This window comes from Rhinoderma darwinii, chromosome 2 (assembly GCF_050947455.1).
Source record: "Rhinoderma darwinii isolate aRhiDar2 chromosome 2, aRhiDar2.hap1, whole genome shotgun sequence".
In the NCBI taxonomy this organism is placed as follows: domain Eukaryota; kingdom Metazoa; phylum Chordata; class Amphibia; order Anura; family Rhinodermatidae; genus Rhinoderma; species Rhinoderma darwinii.
Genome location: NC_134688.1, coordinates 307656662 through 307669286, shown reverse-complemented (window position 1 = coordinate 307669286; position 12625 = coordinate 307656662). Strand labels below are relative to the sequence as shown.

General features: G+C 40.3%; 1 protein-coding gene across 3 annotated transcripts in view; it reads right to left on the bottom strand.

Moving 5' to 3' along the window:
* ANKS1A (ankyrin repeat and sterile alpha motif domain containing 1A) overlaps nucleotides 1-12625 on the bottom strand; it is a 248160-nt gene that overhangs the window by 118389 nt on the left and 117146 nt on the right. For all 3 annotated transcript variants that reach the window (XM_075853521.1, XM_075853522.1, XM_075853523.1), the window contains 3 exons: nucleotides 11841-11907; nucleotides 11639-11745; nucleotides 8280-8378 (listed from right to left, as the gene is read on the bottom strand). In XM_075853521.1, the coding sequence (XP_075709636.1) occupies nucleotides 8280-8378; nucleotides 11639-11745; nucleotides 11841-11907 (273 nt within the window). The remainder of the gene's footprint in view (nucleotides 1-8279; nucleotides 8379-11638; nucleotides 11746-11840; nucleotides 11908-12625) is intronic.

Sequence of the window (12625 nt, the reverse complement as noted above, 5' to 3'; positions counted from 1 at the left end):
TAGGCACCGCAGAGGAAAGCTTGATAAAATGAGTGGGAGGGAGGTGCAGTTCACTAAGAGGTGGGGTGGCATACTTTACCCTAACTCTTTTGAAAGGGTAGATTTACAATTGGTTGATGATTTTTTTTTTTTTTTGGGGGGGGCGGGGATAGGGGGAGGAAGTTATATATGGGGAGTGCACGGTCCAGATTAGATACTTGTAGGGAAAGAGATAGCCTCACGGAACCAACCATTTAGAAAAATGGTGGAATATTTGCAAAGGGCACTGTCCGACCAGTTTCCCACGGTATTGCAGCTGGAGTTAGGGAATCGCTGCCGGAGAAGTCTCTATAGTTGGCGGCTTAACCACTTTTGGCTAACCCTAAATAGCCCTGGTTGCATTATATGAGGCCTTCTTGAGGGGGACAATTATTCGAGAAATTACAGCCATCAAAATTAAGTCTTGGCAAGTCTTGGCAATTTGGCCAGGCTCTGCTAACTAGGGTTACGGAGACGGAAACCTGCCATATTACTGAGAATTCTAGAGAGTCTATGGCCAACTGGAAGGAAGCTCAAAATTAATTGAGCGTCCACCTGTTGGCACAGACTGCTAATAAGAGATTTCTCTGATATTTTTCTGTAGAAGGAGAAATGACTGGGAGATTACTTGCTAGAATGGCTCAGTCACAGAGGGATACAGCTTTTTTGCACAGGCTCAGGTATGACTGAGGCAGATTAGTCACTACAACCTCTGAGATCTTATGGATATTTCAAAACTTCTATATGAAGTTATCCAGTTCTCGAGTGACACACTCAAAATAGCAGCTAACCAGCTACGTAGATGAAATCACCATACCATGGCTGAGTCAGGAAGATAGGGACCCTTTAGAGGCCCCTCTTACCCTTGAAGTGCTTCAACAGGCTATTGGTGGAATGGCCAGTGAAAAAGCACCCAGGAAAGACAGGATTCCAGGAGAGGTATATAAAGAATATGGAGAGTAACGCCTACCTCATTTGTTGGAGATGTGTATGGACAGTTTTGGTAGTAGTAGGCTACCTGAGTATCAGAAGCAATCATTGTAGTATTGCCTAAGGAGGGGGAAGGACATAACCCAACCAGAAGTATATCGCCCTATAGATCTAATAACGACGGACATTAAAGTGTTAGCAAAGGTATTGGCGGGAAGACTCACAAAAGGTAGTTACGTCAGTAGTACATCCGGATCTATCGGGGTTCATGCTCTCAAAATCTATCTTATGTGAACTTGAGCCGAATGTTTCTGAACCACCAGGCGTCCCAGGATGCCTCCAAGGATAGGGCAGTTATGTCCTTGGACACAGCAAATGCATTTGACAGCGTGGAATGGGGATATATGTAGTGTCCTGGAGAAGATGGGATTTGGGCCACGGTTCGTTAAGTGGGTGAAGCTGCTTTATGTGGCCAAGACGGCCTGAATTAGGGCAAGTGGTTCTCTATCTGACCGTTTCTCCCTGAGCAGGGGGGACTCTGCAGGGGTATCCGCTATTGCCTTTGTTGTACACCCTGGCGATAGAACTGCTGCATGTAAGATTCGAGGCAGCGCAGAGGTGATGGGATTTCAATATGGTGCATTACTGACTGTAAACTGGACGAAGTCTGCTCTACTTCCTCTGACTTAAAGGCAAGGCCCCGTCCTAGTTGAGGGGATAGCGATACCATGTGTGGAGGAGATCAAATACCTGAGTATCAGGGTAACAAGGAAAGTAGAGGGATTATGTTTCACTGAATATACAACCAGTTAGCCCTGCTTGGGAAGAAGGTAGAAGTGTGGATTAAATTGCCCCTCTCGGAGTTGGGACAGACAAATCTAGCTAAAATAGTGTTATTGCCAAAAATATTATACTTAATACATAATACAACAGTATGGTTCCCTAAATATTGGTTCTTCAGGATTTACGCTCTATTTAGAGACCTTGTTTGGAAAAGGGATATACCTTGCATTAAATTAGAAAAGTTGCAATTGTCAGAGGAAGGAGATCTGGCCTTGCCGAACGCCTGGGTCTATTTCCTGGTGGCACAACTGCAACATATGAAGGGATGACAAGTGGAGGAGAAAGGGGACTCAAATAAGCAGCTGATTGCCTTTCTGGGACACGGGTCTCCCCCTTTGGAAGCCCTGCAGAAATTTAAACTGAAACGAGAGGCGACGGGTAGACCAACCCTCCTCCTCCTACATAAAGTATGGAGGCTATGCAAACAACTACTAGGGATGCAAACTTGTACCAAATATATGCCAATCTGGGACAATCCCTATATGTGGGAATTTCATCAACTGGAAGGGTTTCAAACTTGGGAGGAAAAGGGGATAAAATATACTTGGCAGCTATATCAGGATGGAGTCTTTAAATACTTTGAAGAAATAAAGGAAGAGTTTGGGTTGTAGAATGTTCTGTTTTATCAATATATCCAACTAAAGCATGCAGCCCGGGCTCAAACCCGAACAGTCGACCTCAAGATTAGAACCAAGGGGACCCTGAATGGAGAACTCCAGACTAGTGTTACCAATGGGCTGATATCCCTAGTATATCAAGACATCTTATCAGGATTATTGGTAGATTAGATGGAAGTAGTCATGGATATTGGACCTCTAGATACAGAACAATAGTGGGAGGTTCTTGCATCACCTGTAGTCTTATCCTTAAATGTGACGTAGAGAAAGTCCCAACTATTTTTGCTACACAGGGTCTACGGAACCCCATAAGTTTTACGGCGCATGGGCCTACAATGGAATGCAAAATATCCAAGGTGCTCAGAAAAGGTGGAGGTCCTAAGCCAAATGTTCTGCATCTGTCAAACTGGCGGAGTTCTGGAGAGAGGTGATGGCTCGGATAGAGAAGGTATATAGAGTTAGAGTTCCAGGATTGTCAAGAGTTGGGCTGTTGGGATATGTAGGGGAGTTAAAAGGGATACAGTTGGAGAAAATGTCAATAGCGAAACCCTCTACCTTACAAGAAAACTAATTGCTAAATATTGGCTACAAGAAACTCCTCCTTCCTTAATTAACCGGAATTAACACGCTCCATTAACACAATGATACTAAAGGAGAAAGGGGTTTACTTTAAATGAAAGTCTCAAAATAAATTTGAGAAGCAGTGGGGCAAATGGATAGACCACCCAGGGTTGGCTCCAATGGAATCGGTGAGAGCACTGGATAGATTTATGCAGGGAAACACGAGACGAGATAACTTGATATTATCATTGGGTGGCACAAGAAATGATACCCATAATGCGGAGTGAAAAGACAAAGAGAGGAGGATTGTGCGCTGTATAGGGGGAGGAGGGAGAGATCATATGTATTTCTACTGAATGCTATATGTGATGCTATAACATATGCATGTAATGATTTACAAAATGTAATTTAAAAAAAAAGTTTTGATTAAAAAAAATAAAAAATTACAGCTAGGGTTTATATAGCCTTTAAACTGTTCTTTTAATGTAATAGACCAAACCTAAAATAGAGTTTATATTTGCACCCACTTTTGTCTAGGGCAACTTGTGAAGGGATTTAATAAGATTTTATTGTATTTTTACTACCCCCACAAACATTCCAGAAAAGACCTTTGAGGGATTATTCCTTTTTTTCCCACTACATATTTACCCTGTAACAAGCTGCCATAGAAGCTCTAGTTACACAAACAGTCCTGTTCATATATAGTTGTTACAATAAGGGGGGTGCTGAATCTTGTTATACCTAGCAGCACCAGTTGTCCGGGTAATCATTGAGCTCTGCTTAACCCCTTAAGGACCAGGCCAATTTTGGCCTTGAGGACAGAACAATTTTTTTTATATTTCCTTCTTTGCATGCTCATAACTTTTTCATTTTTTGTCCGACGTAGCTGTACGAGACTTGGTTTTTTGCGAGTTGTACTTTATGTAGGTACCATTTTTTGATACATTTACATTATCGTTTAATTTATATAAAAAAAAAATTATTTTGGAAAAGATGTAGGAAAAAACAAAAAAAAAAAAAAAGCAGTTCTGCTGCACTTTTTTTTTACGCCATACACCGATCATCATAAATAATGTCAAATTCATTGTACAGGTTGTCACGGACGTGGCAATACCAAACATGCATATATTATTTCATGTTTTGGGACTTCTATTTTGAAAAGTTTATTTATTGTAAAAAAAAAAAAAAAATGTGGCTTTTTTTTTTATTTATCAGTTTGTTTGTTTTTTTAATCCCATACAGGGATTTTATATTTTGATTTTTAACTTTAATGTACTAGCATATATTTATTTGCCAGTACATTAGCCTCTGTACTGATTGCACACAGGCAGTGGTTAGGGCATACCTCAGTATGCCCTAACCGGGAATAAGGTCAGACAGACCTGGGGTCCTTCAATGGACCTTGGCCTGTCTGCCTATGCCAGTTATGGCAATCGATCGTGTCACAGGGAATTCCTGTGACGCGATCGAAGGGGAGTCCCCCTTCTCACTATTGCTTTGAATGCCGCTATCAGCTTTGATCGTTGCATTCAGGGGGTTAACGGCAGAGAGAAGGGGTTTCTCTTCTCTTCAGAGCAGGGCTGTGGCTGTGTATTACAGCCGTTGCCCCACTCATCATGGCGCACGGACACTGGCTGTCACACAGGACAGGTATACTCGTCCTAATGCGCCAAGCACCCGCCGCTCAGTACAAGTATTCTCGTCCTGTGCCGGCAACCAGTTAAAAATATATTTAAAGAGGCTCTGTTACCAGATTTTAAATGCCCTATCTCCTACATGATCTGATCGGCGCTGTAATGTAGATAACAGCAGTGGTTTTTATTTTGAAATACGATCATTTTTTAGCAAGTTAAGAGCAATTTTAGATTTATGCTAATTCGTTTCTTAATGGACAGCTGGGCCTGTTTTTACTTTTTACCAACTGGGTGTTGTACAGAGAAGTGTATGAGGCTGACCAATCAGTGACCAATCAGCGTCATGCACTTCTCATTGTTCCAGCCCATTGTTACAGTGTGATTGTGCAGTGAAAGAAGCTGGGCTGGAACAATGAGAAGTGCATGACGCTGATTGGTCACTGATTGGTCAGCCTCATACACTTCTCTGTACAACACCCAGTTGGTAAAAAGTAAAAAGACGCCCAGCTGTCCATTAAGAAACGAATTAGCATAAATCTAAAATTGTTTATTACTTGTTCAAAAATGAGTTTTTCAAAATAAAAACCACTATTGTTATCGACATTACAGCGCCAATTAGATTATGTAGGAGATAGGGCACTTATAATCTGGTGACAGAGACTCTTTAACCCCTATCCGCACCAGGACGTAACTGTCCGTCGTTGCGGGAAGTTACTTCCCGCACGAGGACGTACAGTTACTGAGTTAATCCCGGTGCACACTGTCGGCGACAGTGTGCACCGGGAACCAGGAGGTCAGCTGTCGCCGACAGCTGACACTCCCCTCTTGCCGGCCAGCGGTCCTTTGCCGCTGATTTCGGCGCATTAACCCCTTAAATTCGGCGATCGGGTGCAATCGCCGAATTTTTGGGGTTTCTAACATATCGGCAGACCCCCGTCCGAAATCGCGGGGTCTGCCGATAGTTATTATGGCAAACGGAAGCCAAACAATGGCTTCCGGGTCTGCCATGGACGGAAGCCCATCAGGACCAACCTTCGGCTGGTCCTGATAGGCTTCCTGTCAGAGTGACAGAAAGTCACTGTGCCGTTCCCGATGCACACTGTCGGCGACAGTGTGCATCGGGAACTTGGAGATCAGCTGTCCCCGACAGCTGACACTCTCCAGTGTTGCCGATCAGCGGCTCATCGCCGCTGATTTCGGCAATTAACCCGTTACATGCGGGGCTCGATTGCGATCTCCGCATGTAGCGGGTTTGTAGCGCATCAGCAGCCCCCATGCAATCGTGGGGGCTTCTGATGCTTGTGATGGCACCCGGGGGACAGACAACGGCCCCCAGGTCTGCCATGTATGTCAGCCTTTGAGGATCAGCCTCTGCTGATCCTCGTAGACCAACTGTCAGAGTGACTGTGACGTCACACTGACAGTTGGAATACATTACACTACCTAGGTAGTGTAATGTATTCTAGCAGCGCTCAAAGCTGCAGGTCAAAAAAATAAAGTGTAAAAAGTAAAAAAAAGTTAATAAAAATGTTTTATAAAAGTGTAAAAATAAAAGGTTTTGTTTTCCTATAATAAGTCATTTATTATAGGGAAAAAATGAAAACGTTAAAAAAAAGTACACATATTTGGTATCGCCGCGTTCGTAACGACCCAATCTATGAAACTATAATGTTAATTGTTCCGCACGGTGAACGCCGCAAACAAAATAAACGGAAAACTGTCAGCATCGCTATTTTTTGGTCACCACCCCTCCCAAGATATAGAATAAAAAGTGATCAAAAAGTCGCATTTACCCCAAAATGGTACCAATAAAAACTACAACCCGTCCCGCAAAAAACAAGACCTCCCACAGCTTTTTTGACGAAAAAATAAAAAAAAGTTACGGCTCAGAATAGCGTGTCCCAGAAAATAAATTATTTTATAGAAACTTAATTTTATTGTGCAAACGCTGCAAAACTTTAAAAAAACTATACACATATGGTATCGGCGTAATCGTACCGACCGGCAGAATAAATTAAAACGTAATTTATTGCGCACGGTGAACGCTGTAATAAATAAAGAATTGAAAGCGCCAAAATCGCTGTTTTTTGGTCACCTTAGCTCTAAAAAAGATCCTGAGGGGCCAAAATGCTTACTATACCACTAGAAAAATTCCTTGAGGGGTGTAGATTCCAAAATGGGGTCACTTTTGGGGGGTTTCCACTGTTTTGGTCCCTCCCTTGGTTGCAAACACGACATGGCACTGAAAACCAATCCAGCAAAATCTGCGCTCCAAAATCCAAAAGGCGCTCCCTCCCTTCTGAGCCCTGCTGTGGGTCCAAACATCAGTTTACGACCACATATGGGGTATTGCCGTAATCGGGAGAAATTGCTTTACAAATTTTGGGGTGCTTTTTCTCCTTTATTCCTTGTAAAAATGAAAAAATTCTATGTTTCCACAGAAAAATAGGTGATTTTCATCTTCACAGACTAATTCCACTAAATTCTGCAAAAAAACTGTGGGGTCAATATGCTAACTATACCCCTAGAAAAATGCCTTGAGGGGTGTAGTTTCCAAAATGGGGTTTCGGCTGTTTAGGTACCACAAGACCTCCTCAAACCTGACATGGTGCCTAAAATATATTCCTAAAAAAAGGAGGCCCCAAAATCCACTAGGTGCTCCTTTGCTTCTGAGGCCGGTGCTTCAGTCCATTAGGACACTAGGGCCACATGTTGGATATTTCTAAAATCTGCAGAATCTGGGCAATAAATATTGAGTTGCGTTTCTTTGGTAAAACCTTCTGTGTTACAGATTTTTTTTTATTACAAATGAATTTCGGCAAAAAAAATGAAATTTGTAAATTTCAGCTCTACTTTGCCTTAATTCCTGTGAAACGCCTAAAGGGTTAAAATATTTTCTGAATGTGGTTTTGAATACCTTGAGGGGTACAGTTTTCAAAATGGGGTGATTTATGGGGACTTTCTAAAATATAAGGCCCTCAAAGCCACTTCAGAACTGAACTGGTCCCTGAAAAAATAGCCTTTTGAAAATTTATTGAAAATATGAGAAATTGCTGCTAAAGTTCTAAGCCTCGTAACGTCCTAGAAAAATAAAAGTACGTGAAAAAAAATGATGCAAACATAAAGTAGACATATGGGGGATGTTAACTAGTAACTATTTTGTGTGGTATTACTATCTGTTTCACAAGCAAATACATTTAAATTTAGAAAAATGCTAATTTTTGCTAAAATTTGAAGTTTTTCACAAATAAATATTGAATTTATCGACCAAATTTTTTCACTAACAAAGTACAATGTGTCACGAGAAAACAATCTCAGAATCGCTTGGATAGGTAAAAGCATTCCGGAGTTATTACCACATAAAGTGACACATGTCAGATTTGAAAAAATAGGCTGTGTCCACAAGGCCAAAACAGGCTGTGTCCTAAAGGGGTTAAAAAGGGCAGAAACTATAACAAAACGTTTCTGCTTTCTCTAGTGGTTCTCCCTGACAGCCAGGCACCCAACCTGCAGCTGCACAACCCCCTGTGCAGCCGCTATTCTTCACTGACAAGTTTTCAGGAAAAAAATGTATCTAACTAAAACTTAAAATTAACCAGAGCACTTAAGGAATTGACCATATTCAAGATAATGTATTGGAAATGGTGGATTCCTATAAATAACACCTGTTATTCACCTTTGGTAAGAAATGAGCTGCTTGAAGTAGTCGTCGACGATGTTGTAGGTCCAGGATTCCGATGTCTACCAGGTCCTGATCCTCCAAAATATTATCTGTCTGCAGGAAAAATTAAATCAAAGCAAGTAGACAGCAAAATACTCTGTGAAATAATGATCCGTTATGAATGTGCCAAATACAAAGACAGGCAAAACACATTGAGCCTCATTTAACAAAACATAAAATTTGGCCTTGTTGCCTATAGCAACCACAAGGCAGCTTTAATATTTCCAGAGCAGTTTGAAAAATATAAAACAGAGCTTTGATTGGTTGCTATAGGCAACAAAGCCAGTTTTATACTAGACAGTTTTGATACATGAGGCATATTGTCGACAATAAATCAAGTGTTTCAAAAAGTGTAACTGAATACACATTGGCTTTTTCACAGTTTACTAGAGGAAATACAACAGTAATTCCCCTCCCATAAGCTACACACGATTGAAAACTCAAGAAGGTCTTTTATACTGTTTTTATACAAATTTTATACAAATTTTATGCCAAGACATCATTTTTTTAAATTTTTTTTTTTGCTGCTAGTATTTTTGCTAGCATAGATTATTATTTTATTTTTTTTTAAACTGCACAGTGCTGCCTGAACTCAGCTCAACTCCTTGAAACTGCTTGCAGGATTCAGGTACAATTTCCTTTTAAAAAGTATTTTACATATGCCACCAATGTGACCAGTGCAAGCCAATCTGCAAGATCCTCGCTGATCGAGAAAAAGGGGCAGGTGCACTCAATTGATTGGGGCAACACCAGACAGTGAACAGGCAAGGGCAGAGCTGTGTATAGTAAAAGCGAGTCATTGAGGATCCCAGCAATCAGACCTGCACCAATTCCATTTTCAATGATGCTTAGTACAACATCCCACCTTCTAAACCTAATGTCAAAAAGATGTTACCAAGTCTACATCTAGAAATCAGGCTATCGGTGCCTCTATTCAATGCACAAACGCTCAATGAGCACTGTGTACACGGAGATGACATAAGTAGCTGCTCCAGGAGCTTACCGACCTGCTTGATGAGCATACCTAAGTTTTGATCAAAATGCTCACTATACCCCTAAATAATTTCCTCAAGGGGTGTGGTTTCCAAAATGGGGCCACTTGTGAGTGGTTTCCACTGTTTTGGTCCCTCAGGGGCTACGCAAATGCGACATGGCCTCCGCAAACCATTCCTGCTAAATTTGAGCTGGAAAAGCCAAATAGCGCTCTTTCCATTCTAAGCCCCGCCGTGTGTCCAAACAGCTGTCTATGACCACATGTGGGGTATTGTTTTACTCGGGAGAAATTTCTTTACAAATGTTGCGGTGCTTTTTCTCCTTTAGCCATTGTGGAAATTAGAAAAACTTAGCTAAATCTACATTTTCTATGACAGTATGTAGATTTCTATTTTCACGGCCTACTTCCAATAATTTCTGCAATAAACCCGTAGGGTCAAAATGCTCACCATACCCCTAATTTCCTTAAGGGGTGTAGTTTCCCAAATGGGGTCAGTTTTGGGGTTTTCCACTGTTTTGGCACCGCAAGAGCCCTTCAAACCCGACATGGTGCCTAAAATATATTCTACTAAAAAGGCCCAAAATCCAGTAGGTGCTCCTTTGCTTCTGAGGCCGGGGCTTCAGTCCATAAACACACTAGGGCCACATGTGGGATATTTCCTAAAACTGCAGAATCTGGGCAATAAATATTGAGTTGCGTTTCTCTGGTAAAACTTTGTTACAAAAAGAATGGATTAAAAACTAATGTCTGCAACATCAAAAAATTTAATTTGTACATTTCACCTCTACTTTGGTTTAATTCCTGTGAAATGTCTAAAGGGTTAAGAAACTATCTAAATGCCGTTTTGAATACTTTGCGGGGTGAAGTTTTTAAAACGGGGTGACTTTTTGGAGGTTTCTAATACAGAAGGCCCTAAAAGCCACTTGTCAACTGAACTGGCCCCTGCAAAAATAGCCTTTTGAAATTTTCTTGAAAATGTCAGAAATTGCTGCTAAAGTTATAAGGCTTGCAACGTCCTAGAAAAATAAAAATATGTTCAAAAAACGATGTCAATCTAATATAGACATATAGGGAATGTTAATTAACGACTATTTTGTGTGGTATAACTGCCTGTCTTACAAGCAGATACATTAAAATTTAGAAAACTGCTAATTTTTGAAATTTTTCGCTAAATTTTGGTATTTTTCACATTTAAATACTGAATGTAATTGAGCGAATTTTGCCAGTAACATAAAGTCCTATGTGTCACGAGAAAATCTCAGAATCGCTTGGATAGGTTAAAACACTCCGAAGTTATTTTCACATAAAGTGAAACATGTCAGATTTGAAAAATGAGGCTCTGTCAGGAAGGTTTAAAGTGGCTAAAGAGGGAAGGGGTTAACAACCGCCCACTATCTTTTGACAGCAGGTGGTACAGGTGCTTTTTCTACAGCGACGTCTTTTGGTGTCGCTGTAGAAGAGCCTTTGATCGCCCTGATCCGTGACCGCGGCATGATCAAAGGGAACTCCTCTCTTTGATCGCATCACCGGAGACCGGGTGATTTGACCAAAGACTGGGGAATCCCACTGCAGTCAGCCCTGGGGACCTAGACAGGACGCCAGGGCTGTCTGTTCAGTAAGCTTGCTGTTAGGGCACACTATGTGCTACCCTAACAGCAGCCTGTGTTATAGTGACACAGTATAATGTATTAGAATATATGCGAATACATTAGAAGTAAAAAATAAAGATGTAAATAAAGTTATCCCTTAATAAGATTACATTTAAAAAAAAAAAAAAAATTCCCCCAAAAAATGACATTTTGAATATAAAAACAAAATACCTACACATATTAGGTATCTAAACGACCATAATAACCAGAAGAACTAGTCTAACGGGTTATTTAGTGTGGAACCTGAACGGGATAAAAAAAGAAACAAGAAGAACTATGCCGAGAATCGCTTTTTCTATATTCACGGTGTAAAAATAATTTTTTACTACCCCCAAACTGCGAAAAAAAATACAATTTGTCCCGCATAAAACAAGGCCTCATACTAGCCACTTCAATGAAAAAAAGTTATGGCTGCTGAAAGGCAGAGAGGAAAAAACGGAAAAATTTGGCTGGTCATTAAGCCCTTTTCAGGCCCAGCCATTAAGGGGTTAAATGACAGCAATCAAAGAACCTGAAAAAAATTAGGAATTGATACAGAAAGTATATTGGAAAACTTTACATTACATAAAAAATAACCTTCTTGCTGAAACTGTAATGCTTTCATCAGAGCCATGTAAAAATGAAAATACTTGTGTCAAAATTTTTTAGCGCTTTAAAACAACCAAACTCACCAAAAAACGGACATCATCAAAGCCGTTCAGCACAAATTTGCTCTCATACTGCAGAAGACCCAGAGATTCTAACCACTGGGCTATACTCTGACAAGGCACACGGGACCCTGTGGATGTAACAAGAGACAGAGGATTAATAATAAGAGACCAAAGCAAGCATTTTATTAAATCTTAAGCTATTTTTTTTTTTATAATGCATTACCTGCCATGACCTGTTGCTCCTGAGAGAATTCTATGCCCTGACCAATTGAACTCATTATCTTATCAATCTGTAGAAAAAAAAAATGAAAACAGATGAAGGCAAGAGATTTATATAATGTTGTATAAAAAAATGAAGGGTATTATAGACCCTTTTGCCATCACCAGCTTACATCATATTATTTATTCCAGGGGATGCATCACTGTTTAACCCCTTAATGACCAGCCTATTTTAAACCTCAATGACCAAGCCATTTTTTACGTTTTTCCATCGTCGCATTCCAAGAGCTATAACTTTTTTATTTTTGCGTCGACATAGCTGTATAAGGTCTTGTTTTTTGCGGGACAAGCTGTATTTTTTAATAGCACCATTTTTAGGTACATATTATTTATTGATTAACTTTTATTAACTTTTGGGGGGGGGGGGGGGGAATAGAAAAAAACCTGAAATTTCGCCACTCTTTTTGCGTCTTAAATCTACGCCGTTTACAGTGTGATATAAATAACACACTAACTTTATTCAGCGGGTTGTTACGATTGCAACGATACCAAATTTGTATATATTTTTTTATGTTTTACTACTTTTACACTGTAAAAACACTTTTTTTTCAAAATTATTTGTTTTTGTGTCTCCATATTTGAAGAGCCATAACGTTTTTATTTTTTCGCCGATGCGGTTGTATGAGGGCTTTTTTTTGCGGGAAGACTTGTAGTTTTTATTGGTACCATTTTGGAGTAGATGCGACTTTTTGATCACTTTTTATCAAATTTTTTTAAAGTCAGGATTCA